Source organism: Giraffa tippelskirchi, chromosome 9 (genome assembly GCF_054371585.1).
Source record: "Giraffa tippelskirchi isolate mGirTip1 chromosome 9, T2T-mGirTip1v1.2.pri, whole genome shotgun sequence".
NCBI classification, from domain to species: Eukaryota; Metazoa; Chordata; class Mammalia; order Artiodactyla; family Giraffidae; genus Giraffa; species Giraffa tippelskirchi.
Window position 1 is genome coordinate 37,327,909 of NC_137283.1, and position 26,756 is coordinate 37,354,664.

Consider the following 26,756-nt stretch of genomic DNA (forward strand, 5'->3'; position numbering starts at 1 on the left):
TTCTGTAACACTCTATATTTGCAATCACATAATAATGAAGAGAAAGCCGAATAAGTCAAATATTTCTATGTAAAGGCAGTCTATTCCTTTCCCCAAAGACAGGAACCAAATAATAGAACTTAAAAATGAGCAAGGGCTCATTGCTGGTCTCTGGGAGGTTGGGAAATGTTGCTCTTTACTATGAGCAATTATAGTTTGAAATAATGATTCTTCTCCCTTTTTGCTATTTTGCTAGTTCGTTACAATCCTGGAAGGAGTGCTTGCAAAATTGTCCAGATATGATGAGGGGACTTTGTTTTCTTCTTTTTTGTCATTTACCGTAAGTAAAGAGCTTCCTTCTTTACTGGTTTATGTTCTAGTTTGGGTTTGGATTTGTATATATATGTTCATTGCAGTCAACTGCTAATGTATAATAATAACACAGGAAAATAAGCAGAACAGTTCATTACAACAAGTAATCCAAATCATTTCTATTTAATTTTGAATGTATAATATGTATGTATGTATATGCATGTACACAGACACGTACATGTCTCTATTAATATATGTATGTATCCAAAGAGGGTTGCCAATCTGTGCTCACCTTAGCTAGCTCAGTTATTTCTGGGCTCCTTTTCCTACAAATGAGAATTAATTTTAGAGATTACCAAGCAGAGATCTAAAAGTCAGATAGAGCTTATAAGTAGATTTTGTTTGGTCCTCACCATATCAGGTACGCTTTACTGAATTAGCTGCCCACGTTTAAGAATCAAGAGAACTCAGAGATGTCAGTATTCCAGGGTTTCTTCATAAGGCAGGCAGTCGGCAGCCTTCGGTCTGGATGTGTGCGTTGCAGCAGTCTGCTGGAACTCAGTCGCTAGTCCCCACAGATCAGATAGGTGTTTACCAGTTCCCTGTAGCCCCTTTCCTTGCCGTTTTGCTCATTCCCATACTGGCCTGGGCTTGGGGATGCTGGAGCTTACAACCTCTGCTGTCCACGATCTAATCTGTACCCATTCGGAAAAGCTCTAATTCTGTGCCAACACGCCGCATGGACACAGAAGTGCGATAGGTCATGGGCAGAAGTCAGACTCATTCTCTGTAGGTAAGTGGTCCATGGAGATGGAGGCTTAAACGGGCACCAGTTCACCCTTCCTGCTGTGCGAGGTGGGCACTGCCACTGTGTGCTTTCTTGCCATTTCTCACAGCAAGGTTTTTGCTGGCTGGTAGACCAGCTGTTTTCCTCTCACAACACCGTAAGAAAGGCAGTCGGTTTAGGACCTGCTATTTATGGGTCCTTCAAAACCTCTCTTCTAGAAGATGAAGAATCTCCTAGACAGGCATCAAATGCCAAGGCAGAGCCCAGCACGGGCCAAAGGAGGAACACATTGTCATCTGTGGAATCCAGCAGACCTGGGTTCAAATCCCATTACCTGTATTAACCAGCTGTGTGATCTAGAGTAGGTGTCTCATCCTCTCTGAGCCTGAGTTTGCTTTTGGTTTGCAGGAGGCATGCCATTGTGTCCTTTTGTTTTCGGTTTATGTTTCTCTGTGTTAATTCATGTCAACTACCGATATTGTAGGCAGGTGGAGAGTAGGTAATTTCTTCTGTAATGAGCTGTCATGAGGATAATAATGTGAGTGGAAGACTTGGCATAGTCATAACACAGTAGGTTTCAGTAAATGGCAGCCTTGATTAATAAAAGATAACTAAGAAGGTGATTATGCATTACAAACTTAATACATGTTTACAAGTTCTTTCCAAATATACCCTGGTTTGGTCTTTCCCTAATACATACGTTAGATTTCCTGGCAATTGAGGGAAATGTAGACAGAAAACATTTAAAACAATTTTTAGACTGTATGTATGTACTTCATCTATGTGCCCAGCTTATTTTAATATGCAGCTCTGACCTTCCCAAGTGTAAGGATTGAACTTAGTCCTTAAAGTGTGATGGCCTTGGTCTCTGGAATCTGTTGTCAAAGTTGGGATGGGAAGAGGATGATGACAGAGAACAGCAATTTGATTCACTCAGTAGGACCACCCATGATGTGTCATAGCCGAAAGGAACCCTGTCCAACCCATTTCTTTGATGAACCAAAAAACCAAGGCCCAGAGACAGGAAGTAAGTAATCTGTCTAAGGTCACACAGCAGTGGGAAGAATGAGGACAGGAACTCAGGTCTTCTGCCAGCTTCTCCCCACCACCAAACAGCTTCCTGGAGAGAGTGGGATTTAGCTGGCAATTGCTTGACACTAGAAGGCAGATGGGCATGTGAGCAGGAAAGATTCATAAAGAAGGATTCAGGGCACACGAGTGGGAAATATTAGATAATCTCTCATTCCTCAGTGAAGTCACAGAAATGGTGAAAAGAGACAGAACTAAAGGCAGCATTTTTGGAAAACGCTACCTAGACACCCACAGAAGATAACCACTTTCTTTGAGTCTTCATTTTGAGCAACTGTTTTCGCTGCACTGGATTCAAAACAGTGCAAACCATAAAAGCCCCTCTGCTCTTCCTGGAGCAGAATTCAGTCCTCTAAGGACCCCACCCTAATGCCAGGGAAACATTCCCCGCTTACTAGGGGACCTAGTGAAAGGTCGATCAGAGGTGACAGGATCAAGGATGTGGGGCCAGGGGGATTCTCACAGCAGGGTTAGAAACAAAGAAAACCTAGCCCATGCCAGAGTGTTCATGCTAAAATTCTCATCCTCTCAATCTCCCCTTTGGGAGACATTTGCAGCCGCACAGCCCGCCTCGTGAAGCTCTCATCACCGCGGGACACTGCGAGGCTGTTGGTGGGCCCGTGACTTCCCCTCCTTAATGACACTCCTCCCACACGCTTGGCTCCCCCAAGGCCAGAAGCACCCACTTATCATTTGCAGTCTGTGTTCTCATCCCTGCCGGTGCTCCAGCGCTGGAGGAGGCGAGCTATGCAGAGAGGTGGCAGGAATGTCTCCACACGTGGATCCTGGGCTCCTGCCCGAATCTCACAGGGCCTTTGAAGACTGCCTGGGGCCCAGTGGTGTTAACCATCCGAGAACGGAGTGGAGGTCGGAGGGCTGCATGGAGGCAGCATGTACTGTGGACCGGGCCTTGACACCAAGGACAGGGGGACCAGCCAGGAGTCCTGCGACCGCGGACAAAGGCTTAGGGATGCTGCCGACACCCTGGCAGGGTTTTCTTCACTCCGCTCCCATTTCTGATTCAATTCCTTAAGTATTACTGTGCACTTACCACGTCCCCACCTCAGTGGGGCTGCCAAGTCTGAGCCATGTGCTCTGCCCCCCAGAAAGCTGACAAGTACCGACAAATATGCCACCCTTTTCCCCCTCTTTCTCCCGCTGAGCGCCTCCTTTCCTGGGTGGGCTTGATTTCATGGTCCAAGCCAGACATTTTGGAAAACGTCTGCAGTGGCACAGAGCAGGCAGGAATATTTATTTCTCGTCTCCATCTGCATTGCTTCCTCTCTTGGAGAGGAGCTGGGGGGGAGGAGGGAGGAGGAGATGTGCCTTCTCCGTGCCAGCCCGAGAGGCGCCCAGGCACACCCCTCCTCTCCTCCGGCTCCAGCCCCAGCAGCGGTAGCAGCCTGGGATTTAGGGAGGCAGGCGCCTTTCGAACTTTTGAAAGATCAGCCCAGTTGGAAGTAGCAATTAGCAACCATCCGCCCATTTCCCCCGACTGCAAGATGTGCTTTTGTGTGGGTTGCCTGCCTGGAAGACTCCCTGTCTTTGTGGGTAGCTTGGCGCTGTTCTTTTAGGAGGCCAAGAAGGGGGGCCAAACAGGTGTCCAGGTCATCCTCCTAGCAAGTTAAAATCTTTGCCTTGGTCCTGTCCAGGTGTTACCAAGTTGTTGTTTCTGGAATCCATCTGTTGGCTCATGCATTCATTCACCTGGTGTGTGTTTACCCCACACCTGTGTGTTGTGGATCAGGTCAGTGCCAGAGACCCAGCAGTGAGTGAGGGTGGCATGTTCTCTGTCCTTTGGGAGCTCACACTGAGGATAGGAGACAAAGAAAAAGAAGAGAAAGTTATTGGGGCTGGCGGCACTGCTGTACAGACCACAAACTGGAGACAGAGAGAAGGTGGGGGGCGGTGTTCCTCCAGCTGTGATGGTCCTGGACAGTCTCTCCAAGGAGGAGATGGAGGGACCAGACTTAAAGGGACCAGACATGGGTAAAAAGGAGAAGAGATGCTTCTGGACAGAACAACAGCTACCATGGCCACGTGGCAGGAAAGCAGGGGAGACATTTTCACAGGGTACTTTGAAAGGAGGATCAAGAGGGTTTAAGGATTGAGTAGATGAGGAGAGTAGATTCAGTTGCAGGGGACAAAGGTGGGAAGCTTGAGAAGTGTGATTTATGGAGAACTCAGCTAAGCCAGATGAGTCCTGAGAGTAAGGGATTCAGCGAAGAAAGACATCATGGAGTGGGAGACCGGGGGTGAGACCCCAGCTCTGCCCCTCACCAGCAAACTGTGTGACCTGGGACACAGGACCACCCCTTGGCTTTGAATTCCCCTCAGTGTAATCTGATGATGGCTATGGTAGATGAATTTGGAAGTCCAAAATAGCTACAAGAGCTTCAGCTCCTATCCTTTAAGCACTTGCTAAGTGCCTGGCACAGGGCTAAGTGCTTTAAATATATTTTTTTCTCGTTGAATTCTCTGAACAATCCTGCTGCAACAAGGCTCTCCTGCAAATGATGGAAGTGAGGCTTCAGGAGGTTAAGCCCTACAGCTTGGCCAGCCTTCTCTGTCCCTGTACACTCCGGAGCCTCCAAGGAAAAGGGAGGATGTAAGAGGCACCCACTTCCAGCAGACAGACGATTACATCAGATTCCCTGAAGCCCCCTAAAATTTGCCTAAGATCCCCCCCATCACCCACATCCATTTGAGATGGTCACAGCATAGCATGGAAACTGCTCAGGTCAAGGAGGATAAAGCCCACGTTAGGGCTGTTGAGGGGCCCAAGCTCCACTGTCTGACTGGTCTCCTAGGTCTCAAATTACCCTCATTCACCTTTTTTCTGTTTTGTCAGCATTTTAATTGTTTTGCCGCTTAGATATGAAATGCAGTGGACATGCTTCTCTTCCTGCTAGAATCTGAGACCAGAGCTGATGTTCATGCAAATGAAGCAGCAGCTTGGACTCCTTCAGTGCAGAGCCCCTGATGGCAGGCCAGAGAGCACAACTATCAGCTTGGTCAAAGGCCAGAACTGGATCAAGGGTATTCACTTCTGTCCACAGAAAATTTTGATCAGGAAGCAGTTCAAATTGTATAGTGGGCTGAGGCTAGTAATGACTTAGCAGTGTTACCTCTGATGGCGTTCCATTTTTCCTTTGGCTTCAGGCAACACCAGCATGGGAGAAATGGCTTTTTACAGTGTGGGCTGGTGATGGCAGTGTAGACAGAGAGGTCTTGGTTCATCCTCAGAGGGTAACCTCATCAAATTATCAGATGCTAGATTCATGTGACTCAAGTCATTTGGCTTCTACACTTCAGAATAGAGGTGCCTTGGACAGAAGCACCAGCCATGGTAGTAAATGCTTACATGCTTAGAACATGATGTGTGTCAGGCACAGTGCTAAGTGAATGACATGCATTTTCTCATCCAATCCTCACAATCATCCTATGTAATAGATATGATGATTATCCCATTTAACAGATGAGGTAAGTTGAGTAATGTGCCCAGCTGAGTCTTGCACAGGTGATAAAACTTCACCTTAGATCTCCTGCTTAATTATCACCAGAATGTTATTCCCCACAGAAGCTAAGAAACCCATCAGTTCAGCTGAGTCGCTCAGTTGTGTCCAACTCTTTGCAACCCCACGAATCATAGCACGCCAGGCCTCCCTGTCCATCACCAACTCCCAGAGTTTACCCAAACTCATGTCCATCGAGTTGGTGATGCCATCCAGCCATCTCATCCTCTGTGGTCCCCTTCTCCTCCTGCCCCCAATCCTTCCCAGCATCAGGGTCTTTTCCAGTGAGTCAACTCTTCGCATGAGGTGGCCAAAGTATTGGAGTTTCAGCTTCAACATCAGTCCTTCCAATGAACACCCAGGGCTGATCTCCTTTAGGATGGACTAGTTGGATCTCCTTGCAGTCCAAGGGACTCTCAGAAGTCTTCTCCAACACCACAGTTCAAAAACATCAATTCTTTGGCACTCAGCTTTCTTCACCGTCCAACTCTCACATCCATACATGACTACTGGAAAAACCATAGCTTTGACTAGATGGACCTTTGTTAGCAAAGTAATGTCTCTGCTTTTTAATATGCTATCTAGGTTGGTCATAACTTTCCTTCCAAGGAGTAGGCGTCTTTTAATTTCATGGTTGCAGTCACCATGTGCAGTGATTTTGGAGCCCCCAAAAATAAAGTCTGACACTGTTTCCCCATCTATTTCCCATGAAGTGATGGGACCAGATGCCATGATCTTAGTTTTCTGAATGTTGACCTTTAAGCCAACTTTTTCACTCTCCTCACTCACTTTCATCAAGAGACTTTTTAGATCTTCTTCACTTTCTGCCATAAGGGTGGTGTCATCTGCATATCTGAGGTTATTCTCCCGGTAATCTTGATTCCAGCTTGTGCTTCCTCCAGCCCAACGTTCCTCATGATGTACTCAGCATATAAGTTAAATAAGCAGGGTGATGTTAATATACAGCCTTGACGTACTCCTTTTCCTATTTGGAACCAGTCTGTTGTTCCATGTCCAGTTCTAACTGTTGCTTCCTGACCTACATACAGGTTTCTCAAGAGGCAGGTCAGGTGGTCTGGTATTCCCATGTCTTTCAGAATTCTCCACAGTTTATTGTGATCCACACAGTCAAAGGCTTTGGCATAGTCAATAAAGCAGAAATAGATGTTTTTCTGGAACTCTCTTGCTTTTCCGATGATCCAGTGGATGTTGGCAATTTGATCTCTGGTTCCTCTGCCTTTTCTAAAACCAGCTTGAACATCTGGAATTTCATGGTTCACATATTGCTGAAGTCTGGCTTGGAGAATTTTGAGCGTGTGAGATGAGTGCAATTGTGCGGTAGTTTGAGCATTCTTTGGCATTGCCTTTCTTTGGGGTTGGGATGAAAACTGACCTTTTCCAGTCCTGTGGCCACTGCTGAGTTTTCCAAATTTGCTGGCATATTGAGTGCAGCACTTTCACAGCATCATCTTTCAGGATTTGAAATAGCTCAACTGGAATTCCATCACCTCCACTAGCTTTGTTCGTAGTGATGCTTTCTAAGGCCCACTTGACTTCACATTCCAGGATGTCTGGCTCTAGGTGAGTGATAACACCATCGTGATTATCTGGGTCATGAAGATCTTTTTTGTACCGTTCTTCTGTGTATTCTTGCCACCTCTTCTTAATCTCTTCTGCTTCTGTTAGGTCCATACCATTTCTGTCCTTTATCGAGCCCATCTTTGCATGAAATGTTCCCTTGGTATCTCTAATTTTCTTGAAGAGATCTCTAGTCTTTCCCAATCTGTTGTTTTCCTCTATTTCTTTGCATTGATTGCTGAGGAAGACTTTCTTTTTTCTCCTTGCTATTCTTTGGAACTCTGCATTCAGATGGGAATATCTTTCCTTTTCTCCTTTGCTTTTCAGTTCTCTTCTTTTCATAGCTATTTGTAAGGCCTCCTCAGACAGCCATTTTGCTTTTTTGCATTTCTTTTCCATGGGGGTGGTCTTGATTCCTGTCTCCTGTACAGTGTCACGAACCTCTGTCCATAGTTCATCAGGCACTCGGTCTATCAGATCTAGCCCCTTAAATCTATTTCTCACTTCCACTGTATAATCATAAAGGATTTGGTTTAGGTCATACCTGAATGGTCTAGTGGTTTTCCCTACTTTCTTCAATGTAAGTCTGAATTTAGCAATAAGAAACCCGTAGATGAAGGTAATTGGTGACTCTTCCCAGAACCATTGACTATCTGTGATCATTCTTTAGGGAAAGAGTCATTTATTTCTCACATCTTACCAGCAAAAGTATGTTATAATTTACCCACCAGCCAATTAGTTTTGCAGTAAAACCAAAAGAGTAGACATTCAGAATCTCCCCACTTCCTTTATGCTTTCTGAACAATCTTTAGTTTTATGCTGCTCCATTCAACACATGTTTATGGAGCACATACTATGTGCTAGGCACTGGGAGCTTAGCAATGAATGAGAGGAACAGTGTCTCTTATTGTATATTCCTATGAGGGAGACATTCTCAGCAAGTAATTTGCAAGTGTAGTGATTATTCAGAGAGTAGCTGATGGACCATAGCCCAAAGGGACCCAGCCTTATCTGGAAGGCCATAGAGGAAAGGCATTTGAGTGGAGTTCTAATAGATAAGTCTCACCTGGTAAAGAAGAAAATAAAGAATATCCAAAGTACAAAGATTTGGAGAAGAAAAAAGTGAAAAGTGAAAGTGAAGTCACTCAGTTGTGTCCGACTCTTTGCGACCCTATGGACTATAGCCTACCAGTCTCCTCCATCCATGGAATCTTCCAGGCAAGAGTACTGGAGTGGGTTGCCATTTCCTTGTCCAGGGTGTCTTCCTGACCAAGGGATCGAACCCGGGTTTCCCGCATTTCTGGAAGACGCTTTACCGTCTGAGCCACCAGGGAAGCCCTGAAGGTCTATTTCATTCTGGCAACTGGCAGTTCATTGTGACTCAGGATAGGGCCAGAGCAAAAGGGGGAAAAAGACAGGGATGGAGTTGGATGGAGTTAAGGATCTAGTCTGGAGCCCGTGGTTACAGGATTTAAGGGTTTGCATGGAGACATTATGGAAATTGATTCAGTTGGAAAAGTTAAGAGAGGTCATAGAGAGACCAGCTACCCGCTACAAGCTAGTGTTGGGTTTGTGGTCTTCTCATTTTGAAGCTTTGAACCACTAGTGGAAGGCAAGACTTAGGTTGTCTAATGTGTTTTGTTCACATGGACCAAACAAAAACAGCTTGCCCTGAAATGCTCAAGAAGTGTAAAATACGGATCTACATGTCTTCTATGGACTTCTTTCATCAGTGCTCCCCAGTGTTTCAGAACCTGACATCCACTTTGGGGTCTGTGACAGATAATTTTATCACCTAGTAGGACATCATCCTCATTCCAGTTCATGCCTTGAAAACACACATGACAATTAACATACCTGCTGTCCAAGGCAACCCTTCAGAAGAAATAAAGTAAGCATCCAAAGTTAACCATTTCCCTTAATATTCTTTAGTAAACAGATATGTATTCAGAGTGAACGTGACACAGACACAGTATTTTCTTTAGAACATGAGGTGCTGAACTGCAGGGTCACAGAAATGTCAGCTATGAAAGAAATACCTAACAAACTTGTGTGTGGCTTCAAACAGAAAATAATTGTTCAGAAATTAAAAGATAGAGATTCTGACCAGACCTCTGAGTCACATGCAGTGGTAAGCTTATCCCCGGAAAGGTAGAAGAAGAGAAGTGATTGTGAAGCCCAGACTTACAGAAATGTGAGAAAGTCATTGAACATTTTTGAGTCTCACTTTCTTCATCTGTAAAGTGGTGATGCTAATTTCTACCTCAGAGACTCGAGGAAACAGTTAGGTACAAAGTGAGCATTGGCCTTGTATGATACTTGGCATGTTATGCTGCTGCTGCTGCTAAGTCGCTTCAGTTGCGTCCGACTCTGTGTGACCCCATAGACGGCAGCCCATCAGGCTCCCCTGTCCCTGGGACTCTCCAGGGAAGAACACTGGAGTGGGTTGCCATTTCCTTCTCCAATGCAGAAAAGTGAAAAGTGAAAGTGAAGTCGCTCAGTCGTGTCTCGTGTCTGACTCTCCGCAACCCCATGGGCTGCAGCCTACCAAGCTCCTCCGTCCATGGGAGTTTCCAGGAAAGAGTACTGGAATGGGGTGCCATGGGGGTCCCACGTTCTTAACCTTCCTTCAACCTTGAATATTCATTGGAAGGATTGATGCTTAAGCTCCAATATTTGACCACCTGATGCAAAGAGCCCACTCATTGGAAAAGACCCTGATGCTGGGAAAGACTGAGGGCAGGAGGAAAAGAGGGTGACAAGATGAGATGGTTGGATGACATCACCAATTCAATGGACATGAGTTTGAGCAAACTCTGGGAGATAGTGATGGACAGGGAAGCCTCGTGTGCTGCAGTCCATGGGGTTGTAAAGAATTAGGCATGACTTAGCAAGTAAAGAACTAAAGAGCCTCTTGATGAAAGTGAAAGAGGGGAGTGAAAAAGTTGGCTTAAAACTCAACATTCAGGAAATTAAGATCATGGCATCCTGTCTCATCACTTCATGGGAAATAGATGGGGAAATAATGGAAACAGTGAGAGACTTTATTTTTTTGGGCCCTCAAATCACTGCAGATGGTGACTGCAGCCATGAAATTAAAAGATGCTTGCTCCTTGGAAGAAAAGTTATGACCAACCTGGACAGCATCTTAAAAAGCAGAGACATTACTTTGTCAACAAAGGTCCGTCTAGTCAAAGCTATGGTTTTTCCAGTGATCATTTATGGATGTGAGAATTGGACTATAAAGAAAGCTGAGCGCCGAAGAATTGATGCTTTTGAACCGTGGTGTTGGAGAAGACTCTTGAGAGTCCCTTGGACTGCAAGGAGATCCAACCAGTCCACCCTAAAGGAAATCAGTTCCAAATACTCATTGGAAGGACTGATGCTGAAGCTGAAACTCCAATACTTTGGCCACCTGATGTGAAGAACTGACTCAATGAGAAGACCCTGATGCTGGGAAAGATTGAAGGTGGGAGGAGAAGGGGACGACAGAGGATGAGATGGTTAGATGGCATCACTGACTCGATGGACATGAGTTTGAGTAGGCTCTGGGGATTGGTGATGGACAGAGAAGCCTGGCGTGCTGCAGTCCATGGGGTCACAAAGAGTTGGACACAACTGAGCGACTGAACTGACTGAGCAAGTAAGCAACAACAACCTTCCTTCAGCTTAAACCTGTGGGAAGGTTGAAATGACCCTAATGCTTTTAACCAGCAGTTTTCTCACTGTTCAGTCCTTAGCATAGCATCTTTCTTCTAAGCAACCCAAACTATTACCTGTAACAGAATCAGCCAGAACTCTCTTATAAGTTCCTATAACTTCCATTTCAGCACATTTCCATATCCAGAAATTGGATTCCTCAAAGATATTTTCCATTAACTTTAGTATACTTTTAGCATTTCTCACTTTAATTCTTCAGGAACTTTTCATTCATACACGATCTCTAGACTACCTCTCTATTAATCAAAATAGTTCCTTTACCAGAGTTGAGTCTCCCATTCTCTAAGCATATGTTAAATTGAGCCAAGTTTATTTCAACATACACCAAGCCATACTTGCTTGTCTAGTTCTGCCCCTTACCAGATTATAACTTGAACAAATTAATTAACTTCTTGTCTTAATTTACTGACCTATACAATAGGAATAATAATAAAACCTAGATTATGTGGTATTTTTAGAAATAAATGAGAAAAATGCTATATATCTGCAATGGGATAAGCATTCAAAGAGTCACAAAGAGTCAGACACGACTGAGCAACTTCACTCAAGCATTCTGTACTTGTTTTAATACTGTTATGTTTGTGGTTGTTACTGTGGTTCTATCACTGAGTCCTGAGTATTACAGTCAGTTACTTAATCAGCCACCATGTTTTAAATGATGGCTCTATGCATATTATTGAGCTGGAGTTTGTAGACTAGGGAAGACTTTTTTTTAAAAAGGCTTTATTTCCGTTAACTGAAAATTACAATCTAGAGTACATACAACAGAAAGGCCTGAGATTTTCTGGTCCATTGTTTCCAGTGATGTGCTCAGTTCCTTCCTGCTGTTAAGAGCAAATTATTTGAATTTCTTTTCATATTCACCTTTAGTGATGTCTTGTTGGTAGCTTGAGATTGACCAGAGTAAAAGTGCTTATCCCACAGAAGTTGGCAGATTCTACCAACCAAGGCTGCTGCTTCTGCTTCTTCTTCCCTTTCCTCCTCTTCTTCCTCCCCCTTCTTCTTATTTTTGACAGCCTTTCCTAGTGTATCACTGAGTATTTACCAAATGTAGCGGACAGTCTACATGTTATGTGAGAGGGTGTCAGATGTGGCAAAAACTCAGTATCAAATAACACCAGTCAAATTGTGAGAAGGTTATTTCTTTTTTAATCATATTTCCCTCCATATCCTTCTATCAAGGGGAAAGTTTCCTTTGAGTGTTTGCCTCTCAAACTTCTCCAAATTTTCAGATCTTCATGCCCAACAAAAACAGAGACAGAGAGAATGAGCAGCCTCAGACACAACACCCTTAGCAGGCAACCCTGTCTACAAAAGTAATCACTTCATCATATGTATGTTGTATTTATTTTTGTGCTTACCTTCTCTTCTTGAGAGTGATACTGAGTTTCCATTTATGGCAGTGATACCAGGTTTCTTTTTAGAATTAAGTATTTAAAAAGTAAGCCAATTTAAAGGAGAATATTAAGTAAATAAGTAAATATAGTACATACAGATGGCCCATGGGCAACAGCCCAAATCAGGAAGATGGTATTGATGCCAAAAGTTTGGGAAGTTGTGATACATTCTAGCCACCCCATTTTGCAGTTGTTTACACTGAGACCAGAGAAGGAAAATGACTTGAACAAGTCATTTTGACATAGAACCCAGACCTCCTGTCTTATCAATGTGTTTGCTTTCCCTGATCTTTACCTGAGATGCGGTGGAGGGGGTGAGGGGAGAAAAAATGCTTCACTCTGTAGCAGACCTAGCCTGGCTATAAGAGACAGGTTATCTCTGGAGGCAGCAATGTAAGCAATGTATACCCTTGAGTTCAAGGTGAGGCAGCTGCAGGGATAAGCGGAAGGCAGCAGGGGTGACAAGTGGTCCCCTCATGTAGAAACATTACTATTCAGTACAGGCTACCTTGGCTCAGCACCAGGGCCATGTGGAAGCAAGGACACGAGTAAGGCATGGCCCCTGACCTCTTCCAGCTTACATTCAGTTGGGCTTCTTGGTGTTGAGAGATGTTTACAAGATAAAACCCAAAAATGCCAGAAGGGGGCAAGGGCCCCCTACTTTTTCATTATTATTATTTCTTTATCTTTTGGCTGTGTTGAGTCTTCGTTGTGGCATGCAGTCTCTCCAGTTGCTGTGCGCGAGCTTCTTGCAGTGGGGTCTTTTGTTGCAGAGCACAGGCACTGGGGCAGGTGGGCTCAGTAGTTGTGGTGCATGGGCTTAGTTGCCCTGGGGCAGGTGGAATCTTAGTCCCCCAACCAGGGGTCGAACCTGCATTGGAAGGCAGACTCTTAACCACTGGACCACCAGGGAAGTCCCAACATAATCAAATAGAAATAAGCCTTTATTCCTTCATGGAGAGTTTACAGAATTAAAGCTTTCCAATCTGCATTTCCGTGTTTCCCCTAAAATGAGAGGATGTCATGTAAATGGGCACATGGAAGAGCAGCTCAATACCCTTGAGAGGGCACAGACCCTGGAGTCCAGTGGACCCACATTCACACACCTGCTCCATGATACTACCAACTTTGGGTCCTTTAGAAAGTCACTAAGCCTCAATTTCCTCATCTCTAAAGGGTAAAAACCATCATGCCTCCTGGTGTGAGGGTTAATTACCAATAAATCGCTTAGCCTCGTGCCAGGGAAATAATAAGCTTTTGACCATTGTTGAGTCTCAGCAGCATGAGAAGAAAGAGTGGTTTTGGAGGAGCCCTTGAGCCTTGCAGAAATCCTCCCTGGGAAGTAAGGGTTGGGACAGAAATGAGGGAGAGTGGAAAGAAAAACAGGTCTCCTTCCATCGGGCATCTGTTCGGAAGCCCCAGGGGGGAAGAGAGATGAGAACATACACTTCCTGGACCCAGTCTCAGAGCACAGTACCCTGAGCAACAGGAGACGCGAACAATTCTCCTCGTTAATGAGGCTGCGGCGCCTAATCAGCGCATGGAACAGAATGCTTTTGCTTAATAGAGATCATTTCCCTGCCTCTTGCCCAACTCCCCAGCAGTGCCAGCAGCTCTTTGTTTGGTGAAAGGTGGGGACTTACAGTAGTGTGGTGGGATGGGCTGGAGGAGGTATTATTACTCTCATTACTATGATAATAGTTTAATCATGATCAATATTTATGAACATGCACAGAAGCCATGCAATCAACCAGCAGCCCTGCAACTCATGTTCTTGCCTAAAGAGGCTTTCCAGGGAAGCCTGGGCTCTCTCCTACCTGCCTCCAGTCCCTCTGAAGCTCTCCAGTGGTCCTCAGAGGTTATTTCAGAATATCCATGATGGTTCCATCAGTTGTTACATATGAAGTCTTGTTGTGATGATAGGTGAATAGCATCATAATATAATCTCCTTGGACTTCTCAGATGGCGCTAGTAGTAAAGAACTCGCCTGTCAATGCAGGAGACATAAGAGATGCGGGTTTGATCCCTGGGTCAAGAAGATCCCTGGAGGAGGGCATGGCAATCCAGTCCAGTATTCTTGCCTGGAGAATCCGATAGAAGATTCTGGAGGGTTACAGTCCATAGGGTCTCAAAGAGTCGGACACAACTGAAGCAACTGACCACAGACCCTCTTTGCTTTTCAAAGTCGATCCATAAGCCACGATCTGGATTTTATCCTCAAACTTAGGTAAAGTGTTTTGTGAACAAAGGTATGGCAGGATAGGGGGCAGCATAATGCAGTAGTGAATCCTTTGAAGTCAGATCCATTTTTGTTCAAATCCTAGCTTTGCCTTATGTTAGCTGTGTTCCCTGGGGAAAGCTGCTTAACCTCTCTGAGTGATAGTTCCTTCACTTGTAAAATGAAAAGACATGTTATGAAAAGAATTGGCTAGATACTATAAATTAGGCATCCATATTTTTATGTACAACTTTATATCAAGTGACTTCCCTGGTAGCTCAGTCAGTAAAGAATCTGCCTGCAGTGCAGGAGACCTGGGTTTGATCCCTGGGTGGGGAAGATCCCCTGGAGAAGGAAATGGCAAACCACTCCAGAATCCTTGCCTGGAAAATCCTATAGTCAAAGGAGCCTGGTGGGCTGCAGTCCATGGGGTCGCAAAGAGTCTGGCACAACTGAGCAACTAACACTTTCCCTTTCACTTTATATCAAGTGTGCTGTCTGTGAAAAGACAATTGCTTTCCCGAAATTCATAGAGCCAGTCATTGAAAAAACAATAGTGAGAGTCTGAATTTAGAATCCAATACTCTCTTTCTCTTATCTGAAAAAAAAAAAAATGTTTAAGTTCCACTTACAGGCAATTTAGAGAAATTTTATTTGAAAACATTTTGTTGCTTGACTCTTGTCTTTCAAATGTGAGTCACATTTTGAAAGCCAGTGATTATCTTGCTGAGCAGCGGCCTTCTGATGACCTATCCATAAACAGTTTTTGACGTCACGGTTCCCACATCTGGTAAAAACAGCACTTCTAAAATCCTGCCCTCCTAAAAAGGAAAGTGGAGGAAGATGGCCTCACACTGAATGTGCATCTGAAAAGCGGCATGAACACGGTGCTGACACGGGCATAGCACTTCCCAGTTGGCCAGAAACAACCTTGATCTTCAGCAGGCATTGAAAACACTTCAGCCCCTCTGGTGGCAGAGCTCTGGGAAACCGTCATGCTGTCTGCAATTCCAGATCCACTTCAGGGTTGTGTTTTTCTCCAGTGCTCAGAAAGTGTTGGAAGGGGCTTTCACTGTAATTGTCACTTGGCCCCAAGCAAGAGCCACCAAGGTTTGCTCAACTGCTCACCCGCACACACAGTCCCAGTACATCCACCCACTGGCACATTCTGTCTCCCCCAAGCCGTCAGTCCCTCGGTTGGCACTTACAATTCATTCCTCTTCACAAGATGCACTTAGAGCACCCAGATTATGTATTGAGGGGGGTTTTTGCTAGATTTTGCTGCTCAGAAACATGATTTCAGTCAAGCAAAAACCTTGAAGAAGTTACCCTGGAGAAGATACAGTCTTCCTGCAAATGCTAGAATGCTGAAAATTCTATCACTGGTTTTGTTCTTTTTGCAATAATTTCTTATGAAAGAAATATACATACATATTTGAAATGTGAAATAGTACAGAAACACAGTAATAATTTTTTAAAAGCAACAGTTCTCAGTCCCTTCTCTTCCACTCTCAGTCCCTTACCCCGCAAGGGACCCTTTTAAACAAGTTGGCTTTTCTCTTGCTAGCTCTAAGTGCTGTTCTTAAATTGCTATTTCTGGTTTATCGATCATAGAGATGATTTTTTTCCCTGCTATAGTAGGTAGAGCATTACTCACATTACCCACTCTGTTTCTCCTCCCTGCTCCCTCCCATTACAGGTGCGTCTATATCACCAGCACTCTCTTGGAATCTTTATCACTTTACGTAATTCCCACCCACCGTAAGTTCTTGTTTCATCCGCAGGATGAGGCTCTTGACACCCATGGCTTCTTCCTTCCCCTTGCTTCTTCTTCCAGCTGACCTCGTGTTCTGATAAGAGAACTGAATGACACACCTATTCATTCTTATCACTAAAAAATGTAATAACCTATATGTATGAATATCTCTTCAGTCTAGACCAGAAGTGTCCAATAGAACTTTATTCAATGATGGAGCAATTCTGTATCTCAGCTGTCTGATACAATAGCCACCTGTACTTGAAATGTGGCTAGTTCAACTAAAAAGTTGGATTTTTAGTTGCATTTCTTTTTCAGTTATCTGAATTTAAATAGCCACTTGTACCTGTGTGATAGTGCAGGGCCAGACCAAGCTCAATATACAGGTTTGACAACCTAGAACAACCTGATTTTCCAACAGAAATGATACGAAGAGCTGACACATAGTTCTTACTGTGAACCAGGAACTATTCTGGAAACTCACTTAATAACCCATCTACTCCATGAAAAGTTTTGTTATTCCCATTTTACAGATGAGGAAAGTGAGGCATAGAAAAGTGAAGTAAATTTTCTAATAAGTGCTAGATCTAGAATTTGGCCCCATGTCATCTAACCCCAGAGTCTGTGCTCTCAACTGCTTCTGCACACTGCCTCTAAGCCCTGTTACAAATGCCCACATCCTTTTTCACATAGTTCCAATCTGCTGATTAATGATGCGTTCATGTTTCTCCCATGTTATTGGCCTCAGTTCAGTTCAGTTCAGTCGCTCAGTCGTGTTTGACTTTTTGCAACCCTATGAACCGCAGCACGCCAGGCCTCCCTGTCCATCACCAACTCCCTGAGTCCACCCAAACCCATGTCCATAGGGTCGGTGATGCTATCCAGCCATCTCATCCTCTGTCCTCCCCTTCTCCTCCGGCCCTCAATCTTTCCCAGCATCAGGGTCTTTTCAAATGAGTCAGCTCTTCGCATGAGGTGGCCAAAGTATTGGAGTTTCAGCTTCAACATCAGTCCTTCCAGTGAACACCCAAGACTGATCTCCTTTAGGATGGACTGGTTGGATCTCCTTGCAGTCCAAGGGACTCTCAGAAGTCTTCTCCAACACCACAGTTCAAAAGCATCAGTTCTTCAGCGCTCAGCTTTCTTCACCATCCAACTCTCACATCCACACATGACTACTGAAAAAACCATAGCCTTGACTAGACGGACCTTTGTTGGCAAAGTAATGACTCTGCTTTTTAATATGCTATCTAGCTTGGTCATAACTTTCCTTCCAAGGAGTAAGCGTCTTTTAATTTCATGGCTGCAGTCACCATCTGCAGTGATTTTGGAGCCCCAAAAAATAAAGTCAGCCACTGTTTCCACTGTTTCCCCATCTATCTGCCATGAAGCGATGGGACCAGATGCCATGATCTTAGTTTTCTGAATGTTGAGTTTTAAGCCAACTTTTTCACTTTCATCAAGAGGCCCTTTAGATCTTCTTCACTTTCTGCCATAAGGGTGATGTCATCTGCATATCTGAAGTTACTGATATTTCTCCTGGCAATCTTGATTCCAGCTTGTGCTTCACGCAGCCCAGCGTTTCTTATGATATACTCTATATATAAGTTAAATAAGCAGGGTGGCAATATACAGCCTTGACGTACTCCTTTTCCTATTTGGAACCAGTCTGTTGTTCCATGTCCAGTTCTAACTGTTGCTTCCTGACCTGCATACAGGTTTCTCAAGAGGCAAGTTAGGTGGTCTGGTAGTCCCATCTCTTTCAGAATTTTCCACAGTTTATTGTGATCCACACAGTCAAAGGCTTTGGCATAGTCAGTAAAGCAGAAATAGATGTTTTTCTGAAACTCTCTTGCTTTTCTGATGATCCAGCGGATGTTTGCAATTTGATCTCTGGTTCCTCTGCCTTTTCTAAAACCGGCTTGAACATCTGGAAGTTCATGGTTCACATATTGCTGAAGCCTGCCTTGGAGAATTTTGAGCATGACTTTACTAGCGTGTGAGATGAGTGCAATTGTGCAGTAGTTTGAGCATTCTTTGGCATTGCCTTTCTTTGGGATTGGGATGAAAACTGACCTTTTCCAGTCCTGTGGCCACTGCTGAGTTTTCCAAGTTTGCTGGCATATTGAGTGCAGCACTTTCACAGCATCATCTTTCAGGATTTGAAATAGCTCAACTGGAATTCCATCACGTCCACTAGCTTTGTTCGTAGTGATGCTTTCTAAGGCCCACTTGAATTCACATTCCAGGATGTCTGGCTCTAGGTGAGTGATCACACCATAGTGATTGTCTGGGTCATGAAGATCTTTTTTGTACCGTTCTTCTGTGTATTCTTGCCACCTCTTCTTAATATCTTCTGCTCTGTTAGGTCCATACCATTTCTGTCCTTTATTGAGCCCATCTTTGCATGAAATGTTCCCTTGGTATCTCTAATTTTCCTGAAAAGTTCTCTAGTCTTTCCCATTCTATTGTTTTCCTCTATTTCTTTGCATTGATCATGGAGGAAAGCTTTCTTATCTCTCCGTGCTATTCTTTGGGACTCTGCATTCAAATGGGAATATCTTTTCTCCTTTGCTTTTCGCTTCCCGTCTTTTCACAGCTATTTGTAAGGCCTCCTCCAACAGCCATTTTGCTTTTTTGCATTTCTTTTTCTTGGGGATGGTTTTGATTCCTGTCTCCTGTCCAATGTCACAAACCTCCATCCATAGTTCATCAGGCATTCTGTCTCTCAGATCTAGTCCTTTAAAACTATTCCTCACTTCTACTGTATAGTCATATGGGATTTGATTAAGCGATGCTTATCTTAGGAGCTTGTGTGCATGTATAGCCCATTTCAGTTCTGCCACACAACAGAAGAGAGCATGAGAACTAGAGACTGAGGAAACAGAAGGATGCATGTAGGGACTCAAGGCAAATTAGCCGATGTTACTAATGGAAGAGAAAGGCTGTTTGTTTGGCCTGCAATTCCAACAGTAGTAACAGTAGCAAGTACTGAGCACTTGCCGTGTCCTTTATTACGCCCCATGTGTGTATTATCTTAGTTAAACCTCATGACAGCCCAGAGAGGTAGAGATGACGTATCTCAAAGGTACCAGGAATCTTAATGAGGTGGTTCATAAAAAACACTGAAAACAGTGCCTGGCACAGAGCGACTAGGCAGCACACACTTCCTGTTGTAATCTTGCTGTCTCCCTGCCAGTTCTACCCGCTGAGCCCTGCTGCATTATCTGGTACCTGTGCAAAGGGTCTTTATTCATCTCTGTTGTTTTTTCCCTTTCCCTGTTTCTGTAGTTTTTCCTGGAGCCTCATTTCCAGAGCTCTTGTTAATATTAAAATATTATTAACCTTTTGTTTTCCTGCTAGAGTATTTATGAACTTTTCAAGGTGTGGGAAGTGTTCCCTGCTTCACATCCTTCCTAGTAGCTGCCTCATACACCATCTAAGAGTTGCGTTTCTACAAGAAATCCAGAGAAGATCCTGAGCTCCGTTCCCTATTATCATAGATAAGGACAGGAGGCCAACAGGCTGGACAAGTAGATGGTCAACTAGTTAATGGTCACTGAGATGAGAAATGTGCATTTTATGGTTTTTCCCCACCCTCATCCCTATGGCTTCCACTTAAGCAACTTCTAGTCCAGAGGTCAGAAAATTTCTTCTGGAAAGAGCTAGATAGTAAATATTTTTGACTTTATAAGTCGCATAGTTTCTGTCACAGCAACACATGCTCTGACTTGTAGCATGAAAGCAGCTATCAACAATATGTAAATGAATGGGTATGGCTGTGTTCCAGTAAAACTTTATTGATGAACACTGAAATGTCAATTTCTCATCATTGTCTCATGTCAGGAAGTATAATTCTTCTTTTGATTTTCTTTCATTTAAAAATGTGAAAACCATTTTTAGCTTGTGAACCACACAAAAACAGGCAGCAGGTTAGATTTGACCCACAGGCAAGAGTTTGCCAACCTTTTTGCTAGTCTGTAAACTACAAATAAGAACTCCCTTGGTACAGTCAGCTCCCAGCTAACTCCATGTGAGTTCAGTTCAGTTCAGTTCAGTCGGTCAGTCGTGTCCGACTCTGTGACCTCATGAATCGCAGCACGCCAGGCCTTCCTCTACATCACCAACTCCTGGAGCCTACTCAAACTCATGTCCATCGAGTTGGTGATGCCATCCAGCCATCTCATCCTCTGTCATCCCCTTCTCCTCCTGCCCCTAATCCTTCCCAGCATCAGGGTCTTTTCCAGTGAGTCAACTCTTCGCATGAGGTGGCCAAAGTATTGGAGTTTCAGCTTCAACATCAGTCCTTCCAATGAACACCCAGGATTGATCTCCTTTAGGATGGACTGGTTGGATCTCCTTGCAGTCCGAGGGACTCTCAAGAGTCTTTTCTAACACCACAGTTCAAAAGCATCAATTCTTCGGTGCTCAGCTTTCTTCACTGTCCATCCCTCACATCCATACATGACTACTGGAAAAACCATAGCCTTGACTAGATGTACCTTTGTTGGCAAAGTAATGTCTCTGCTTTTTAATATGCTATCTAGGTTGGCCATAACTTTCCTTCCAAGGAGTAAGTGTCTTTTAATTTCATGGCTGCAGTCACCATCTGCAGTGATTTTGGAGCCCCCAAAAATAAAGTCTGACACTGTTTCCACTGTTTCCCCATCTATTTCCCATGGAGTGATGGGACCAGTTGCCATGATCTTAGTTTTCTGAATGTTGACCTTTAAGCCAACCTTTTCACTCTCCTCTCTCACTTTCATCAAGAGACATTTTAGTTCCTCTTCACTTTCTGCTATAAGGGTGGTGTCATCTGCATATCTGAGGTTATTGATATTTCTCCCAGCAATCTTGATTCCAGCTTGTGCTTCTTCTAGCCCAGCGTTTCTCATCATGTACTCTGCATATAAGTTAAATAAGCAGGGTGGCAATATACAGCCTTGACGTACTCCTTTTCCTATTTGGAACCAGTCTGTTGTTCCATGTCCAGTTCTAACTATTGCTTCCTGACCTGCATGTTAGACACTAGTAACAATATTAGCTAATATTTCTTAAGCTCTTACTGTGAACCAGGTATTGTGTTATTCCAGATAGTACTGGAAGCTTCTATCCTGAGTACAGAATAAAGAGTACTATGCTCAGAAAGTCATTCTTTCAACACTTTTTAAATTTTTTATTTTATGTTGGAATATAGTTGATTTACAATTTTGTGTTCGTTTCAGGTATACAACAAAGTAATTTAGTTATACATACACACATATCTATTCTTTTTCAGGTTCTTTTCCATATAGGTGATTACAGACTGTTGAGTAGAGTCCCCTGTCTTTGTTGATTATTTTTTATTGAGCCTCTACTATATACCAGGCAGTGTAGATAGTGAGGAGGAAAAAAAGAAGTTCTTATTCCTCATGGAGCCTACAATCTAGACATGAGGATAGTGATAAGTGATAAAATTCAGCTAATAAAGATAAAATCATTTTATAGATGGTAGTGGCACGAAGTACGATACTGAACTGCCTCAACTCTCCAAAAAAAAAAAAAGGCAGATTTCTCAAATCTTCTTGGTTAGGGAAATGGGAAAAGAGGCAAAATAGCACCATGATCCGTGCAGCAGATATTTCACAAACCAAGCATTGAAGTAAATATTGCTGGGCCCTTGAGAGAGCAGTGTGGTCAGCATTTTTTAGGCAAAGGCAGAGAAATCAGCTCAGAGCTCTTGTGAAGTCAGACAGGCACGGGTGGAGTCAGCTCGTGCAGAGAATAAATTGTTGGCTTGGTTGGGTTTTGTCTTTCTATTTTTAAGGGACCACAGGGAGAAAGAGAGCTCAGGCAGTCGCTAATGCAGTGGTATCTGTTCTGACTTCTTTTTTTTCTTCCATCTTTGCGTCCTACCCACCAGATTTCTGTTTGCAAAAAGGGCCTAATCCACTTTTTTTTCTTGTCCGTGCATTGATTTAATAATATCAAACCCTGAGGTCCTCGTGGTCTGCACCTGGGTTGCTTTTTCCCCTAATGAAGCAAGAGAAGTGGTTTAAGCCCCCGCCGTGCTCCCTGTCAGAGCCACACAATGATTAACTCAGGTCCCCTTATTAGGACCGGGCAGAAGAAAATCCCTTAGTCATCAGCATTGTGAAAATCCCAGAATGGTGAGTGTTCAATGAAAAGATTACCTTTGGGCACCTGAAAAATAATGGGGGAGCTCAATAGAGTAACCATTAAGCCTGTCTACACACGCTAAGTTAGGTGGAGGGTCTAGGTAATTAGCTGGGACATTCAAAGCCAGAGAAACCGTTTCGGACCTTCTGCCCTGAATCGGCACAGATTATTATTCAAATCTCTCAAATATTTTTTAAGGAGAAGCCATTTTATGTTGTGTCTACATACAGTGAGAAACAAGACTTAAATATGACTGGTTAATAAAAGTGGTTTGATAGTTGTTGTTTTTTTTTTAAACCAGATTATAGGCAGCTTAGGGGATGTGAGGTTCAAAGCTGTAACTTACTGCATGTGTGACTTTAAGCCAAACTGCTTCTTTTCTCTCAGCCTCAGTTTTGTCACCTGTAAAATGGGACTGTTAATAGGACTCTTTTTCAAAGGTCGTTGTGAGGATTAAATATAACAAGTGCAGTCTTCTTAACTTAGTACCTGGCAAGTAGGAAGCACTCAAGAAATGTTACTTATAATTATGAGTCTTGGTGGGACACATGACTCATTCTGGGTGTTTGCAGAGATTGTGCATTTAGATACCATCCAAGGAAGGGGCCATGAGTCAAGGATCAGTGGCTTCCATCCCTATCCCCCAGTACAGTGCCCAGGACCTGAGAATTGTTCTTTCCTGAAGACCTGTGAAAATATGATCAGCTGGTCTTCCCACCTTCACCCTTGGTCTCCATCAACTTCTAGTTTGTGTGTCTCTTTCGAACCCAGAACTGGCTCTGTCTGGTCAAGCAAGGGGTGAGGGTCGGGTGTTTATGGATACTGCTAGAGAGGAGGCAGGCATTCTTTGTCCTACCAAAAGGGATGGTGGGAAAGTAGGGAGTCGCAGGAAATGAATTCTGGCTGAAGTCACAGTTCTTGCCTCTCTTGGAGGGCAGTTGGGTCCCTATAGAGAAAGGATGGTATCTGGGCAAACCCCTCTCCCTCAGCCTTTCCTCCTGTGCCAAAGGGCACTTAGCTTTGTACCAGAGTGCTATGATATGTGATTGAATGCACAGAGCACCCTGACTTGGGGAATTGCCCTCTCACTCGTGCCCTGGCTCGGGCAGCCTGAGGAAGGGAGTAGAAGGAACACTGCCTCAATGTTCTAGAGAGGAGTCCACTGCATATGGTGTTCTTGAAATTGACAGGACGTCTGCCAGACTGAGAACCAGCTAAGATACCTGCTGGAAACCTGAGGAGATTCCAACATCCTTTTTATGGTTAGAAATTGCCTGTGGACTAGACATGAGCAGTGAAACTGTCACCGTGGCCACTGGGATGTGGAGCTGGTACTTGATCTACACCAGTAATCCAACATTGCAGTGAGAAGAGGTACATCCGCAGCTCTGTTCTTCACCCTTAGCTGGATTACCTCTTCCAATCCCCTCCATATTCCTTTGAGGAACATTATAATTGTCCCATTTGCAGAGTAGGCTCAGAAGTTAATTAACTTGGTCAAAGTCACCTGGTGTGCGCTCAGATTTTTCTGACCTTTGACAATAATTCGAAATCCCTATTGAGTTTGGAGGATCTGGTGCTTCCTCTGTTAGAGTATAGCTGGCCAAAGACAGAGTCCTGTGGATACTTAAAAAAAAAAAAAAAGCACCTAAAGGTTGACATTAAGCAGGGAAGGGCTCTCTAGGTGTCACAGTTCGGATCCTGGTTCTGTCAGCTTACTCACTCTGCTACATCTCGATATGTGTACTGAAAAACAAACAAACAAATGGAAAAAAAACAGAACTAATGATAGCTTTCTATCTTTTTTAAAAATTTACTTACTTATTCATTTTTGTCCGTGCTGGGGCGTCTTTGCTGCACACGGGCTTCCTCTAGTTGTAGCAAGCGGGGGCGACTCTCCAGTTGTGGTGCACAGGTTTCTCCTTGCAGTGGCCTCCCTTGTTGCAGAGCATGGGCTCTAGGGCACGCAGGCTGCAGTAGCTGCAGCACATGGGCTCAGCAGTTGTGCCTCTGGGTCTCTAGAGCACAGGCTCAGTAGTTGTACACGGGCTTAGTTGCCCCATGACATGTGAGATCCTCCTGGACCAGGAATCGAACCCATGTCCCATGCATTGCAATGTGGATTCCTAACCACTGGACCACCAGGGAAGTCCTCACTTTCTGTCTCTTAAGAAGATGAGCAACTGACAACCGGAAGCAGTCTTAGAGATACTCTCTCGAGTGAGGAAAGGCTCACATCGGAGCATCCTGCATACCTTGTGCTTGAGCTCCTCCAGCAAGGTGTCCTTGGTCACCAGAGACAGCCAGTGCCTGGCTGGACCAAGACAGCTGTTTGCACCTTCTTTTAGAGTCACATTGTGTTCCTTATCCTTCCTGATTGTATGCTCGAGAATTACCATGACCAAGTTCAACCCTTCTACACTGAAGGTCCTTGCTGAACTACATGAAGGTTTTCATTTCCTTTGCCATTAGCCCTTCCGTGTAGAAGACATTTCCAGACTGCCCTGGGTCCTCAACATCTTCCTTCAAGTTCAGTGGCCAGAACCAAAAATGATACAGCATATCTTTCTAGATAATAATAGGACCACAACTTACTCTGAGCTGTTTTTTTATTATGGGATGGGAGAAAGGTTAATAAGGTTAAGTGCAAGTCAGCAGTTATCAAATTTTTAAAAAAGACCCATGAACTGAGTGCTGGTGCATGTAGCAGAGGGGATGATTTTCATCCTGATACAGAGTTTAGCTTATCTTCCCAGTCTGATTTCAAAGGAATAGGCTCTGACTGGTGTCCTTTTCTGGGTTAAAACTGCATGTTGGTGGGAAGAGTGGGCGTTTTGAAAGGTTGATCATTTCAGCTGTAGCAAAACTCTTACCAACTGCCAAGCACTCACTCAACAGAGCGAAGGAGGCAATTTGTAGCTGAGAAGAATTATTTTGTCAGCAACTGCCTGCCCTGACCACTGAAGCTTACCTTCCTCACACTTTCTACCACTGGTGAGAAGATCGGGAGTTCAAAAGGAAAAGTTAGGGCTCAGGAGACCCACGTGTTAGTCGGGCTTCTCTGCCTTCTGGCCCAGGTCATGATCAAATAAATTTTTAAATTCAGTGGGTTTTAATGTTCTCAATAGTCAATAGGTAGGATTAATAGCCCTCCCCCCTTTTGCAGGTTGGCTTAAAAAAGAAACAATACATGAAAATGTTTTGCAAAGTGAAAAACATCATAGAAATGTTATATGTTAATGTACATAGAGGAGACGTGAAAGGAGGGTCACCCTGTTGCTCAAACTAAATTCTAGAACAGGAATAAAGAGGAAATAGTTCGGGTTGAGAATCATTTAGCAAAATGTTAATTATGCAAAATCTAGAAAGCTTTCCTCATACTCCCCTTAACAGCCCAGAGTGGATTCACTCCTTCACCCACCACGCTTTGCAGCTGCCCAGCTTTATATGCAACCCTTTGGCCTTTCAGACTGTCTCCTGCAGTGAGTTCTCGATCTTGTCTGCTTATCCCGTAAGCATCCGGAAGCCAGCGCTGGTCACTAGCTTCTTCTCCTTCCTTCTACAGATTTTCCCTGAGTGCCCTTTTTAAGACAGGTACCAAATGAGTCACAGGAGACAGCCATGGGGAAGACATCACATTGTGTGGGAGACAGACATTGCAGAGAAATGACTGAATTGCAATTGCAATCAGAGCTGTAAAGAGAAAAAAAATGTAGGGTTCTCAGAGAATCTGTAACAGGATACTCTGGGAATCATCTAGGGTGTTGGTGGTGATTTCAGGAGATAGAATGCATTGCCCTCTCAATAATTTACTAATCAGTGTGTATTCCACCCTTTAAAGTTTATGAAACACTTTCTCATACATTTTGTCACTTGATCAGGTAAGTTATCAACTCTACAAAGCATGCAATGCTATCACCCTGTTCTAGAAATTGAGTAACCTAGGCGAAGGGACTCAAAGTGATGATCTGAAGGTCACTATTAGTATTAACAGTTCTGTCACTTACAGAACTTTTGACTCCAAATCCTGAACTCTTTCCACTCTGCCCATTGGCTCTGATTTCTCCTTTTTTGTTGTTGTTTAAGTTCTTAATTGTGGTAAAAGTTACATAATACAAAACCTACTATTTTAACCATATTTAATGGTACACTTCAGTGACACTAAGTACATTCACATTGTTGTACAACTCTCACCATTATCCATCTCCTAAAATTGTCACCTTCCTAAACTGAAACTCTCTCCTCA

At 43.9% G+C, this 26,756-nt stretch overlaps 1 protein-coding gene across 26 annotated transcripts in view; it reads left to right on the forward strand.

The window, feature by feature from the left end:
- The window catches only part of CADPS (calcium dependent secretion activator), an 807,294-nt gene that overhangs the window by 734,653 nt on the left and 45,885 nt on the right, over positions 1–26,756 (forward strand). For all 26 annotated transcript variants that reach the window (XM_081524519.1, XM_081524520.1, XM_081524495.1 and 23 more), the window contains one exon: positions 236–319. In XM_081524519.1, coding sequence (XP_081380645.1) covers positions 236–319 — 84 coding nt within the window. The remainder of the gene's footprint in view (positions 1–235; positions 320–26,756) is intronic.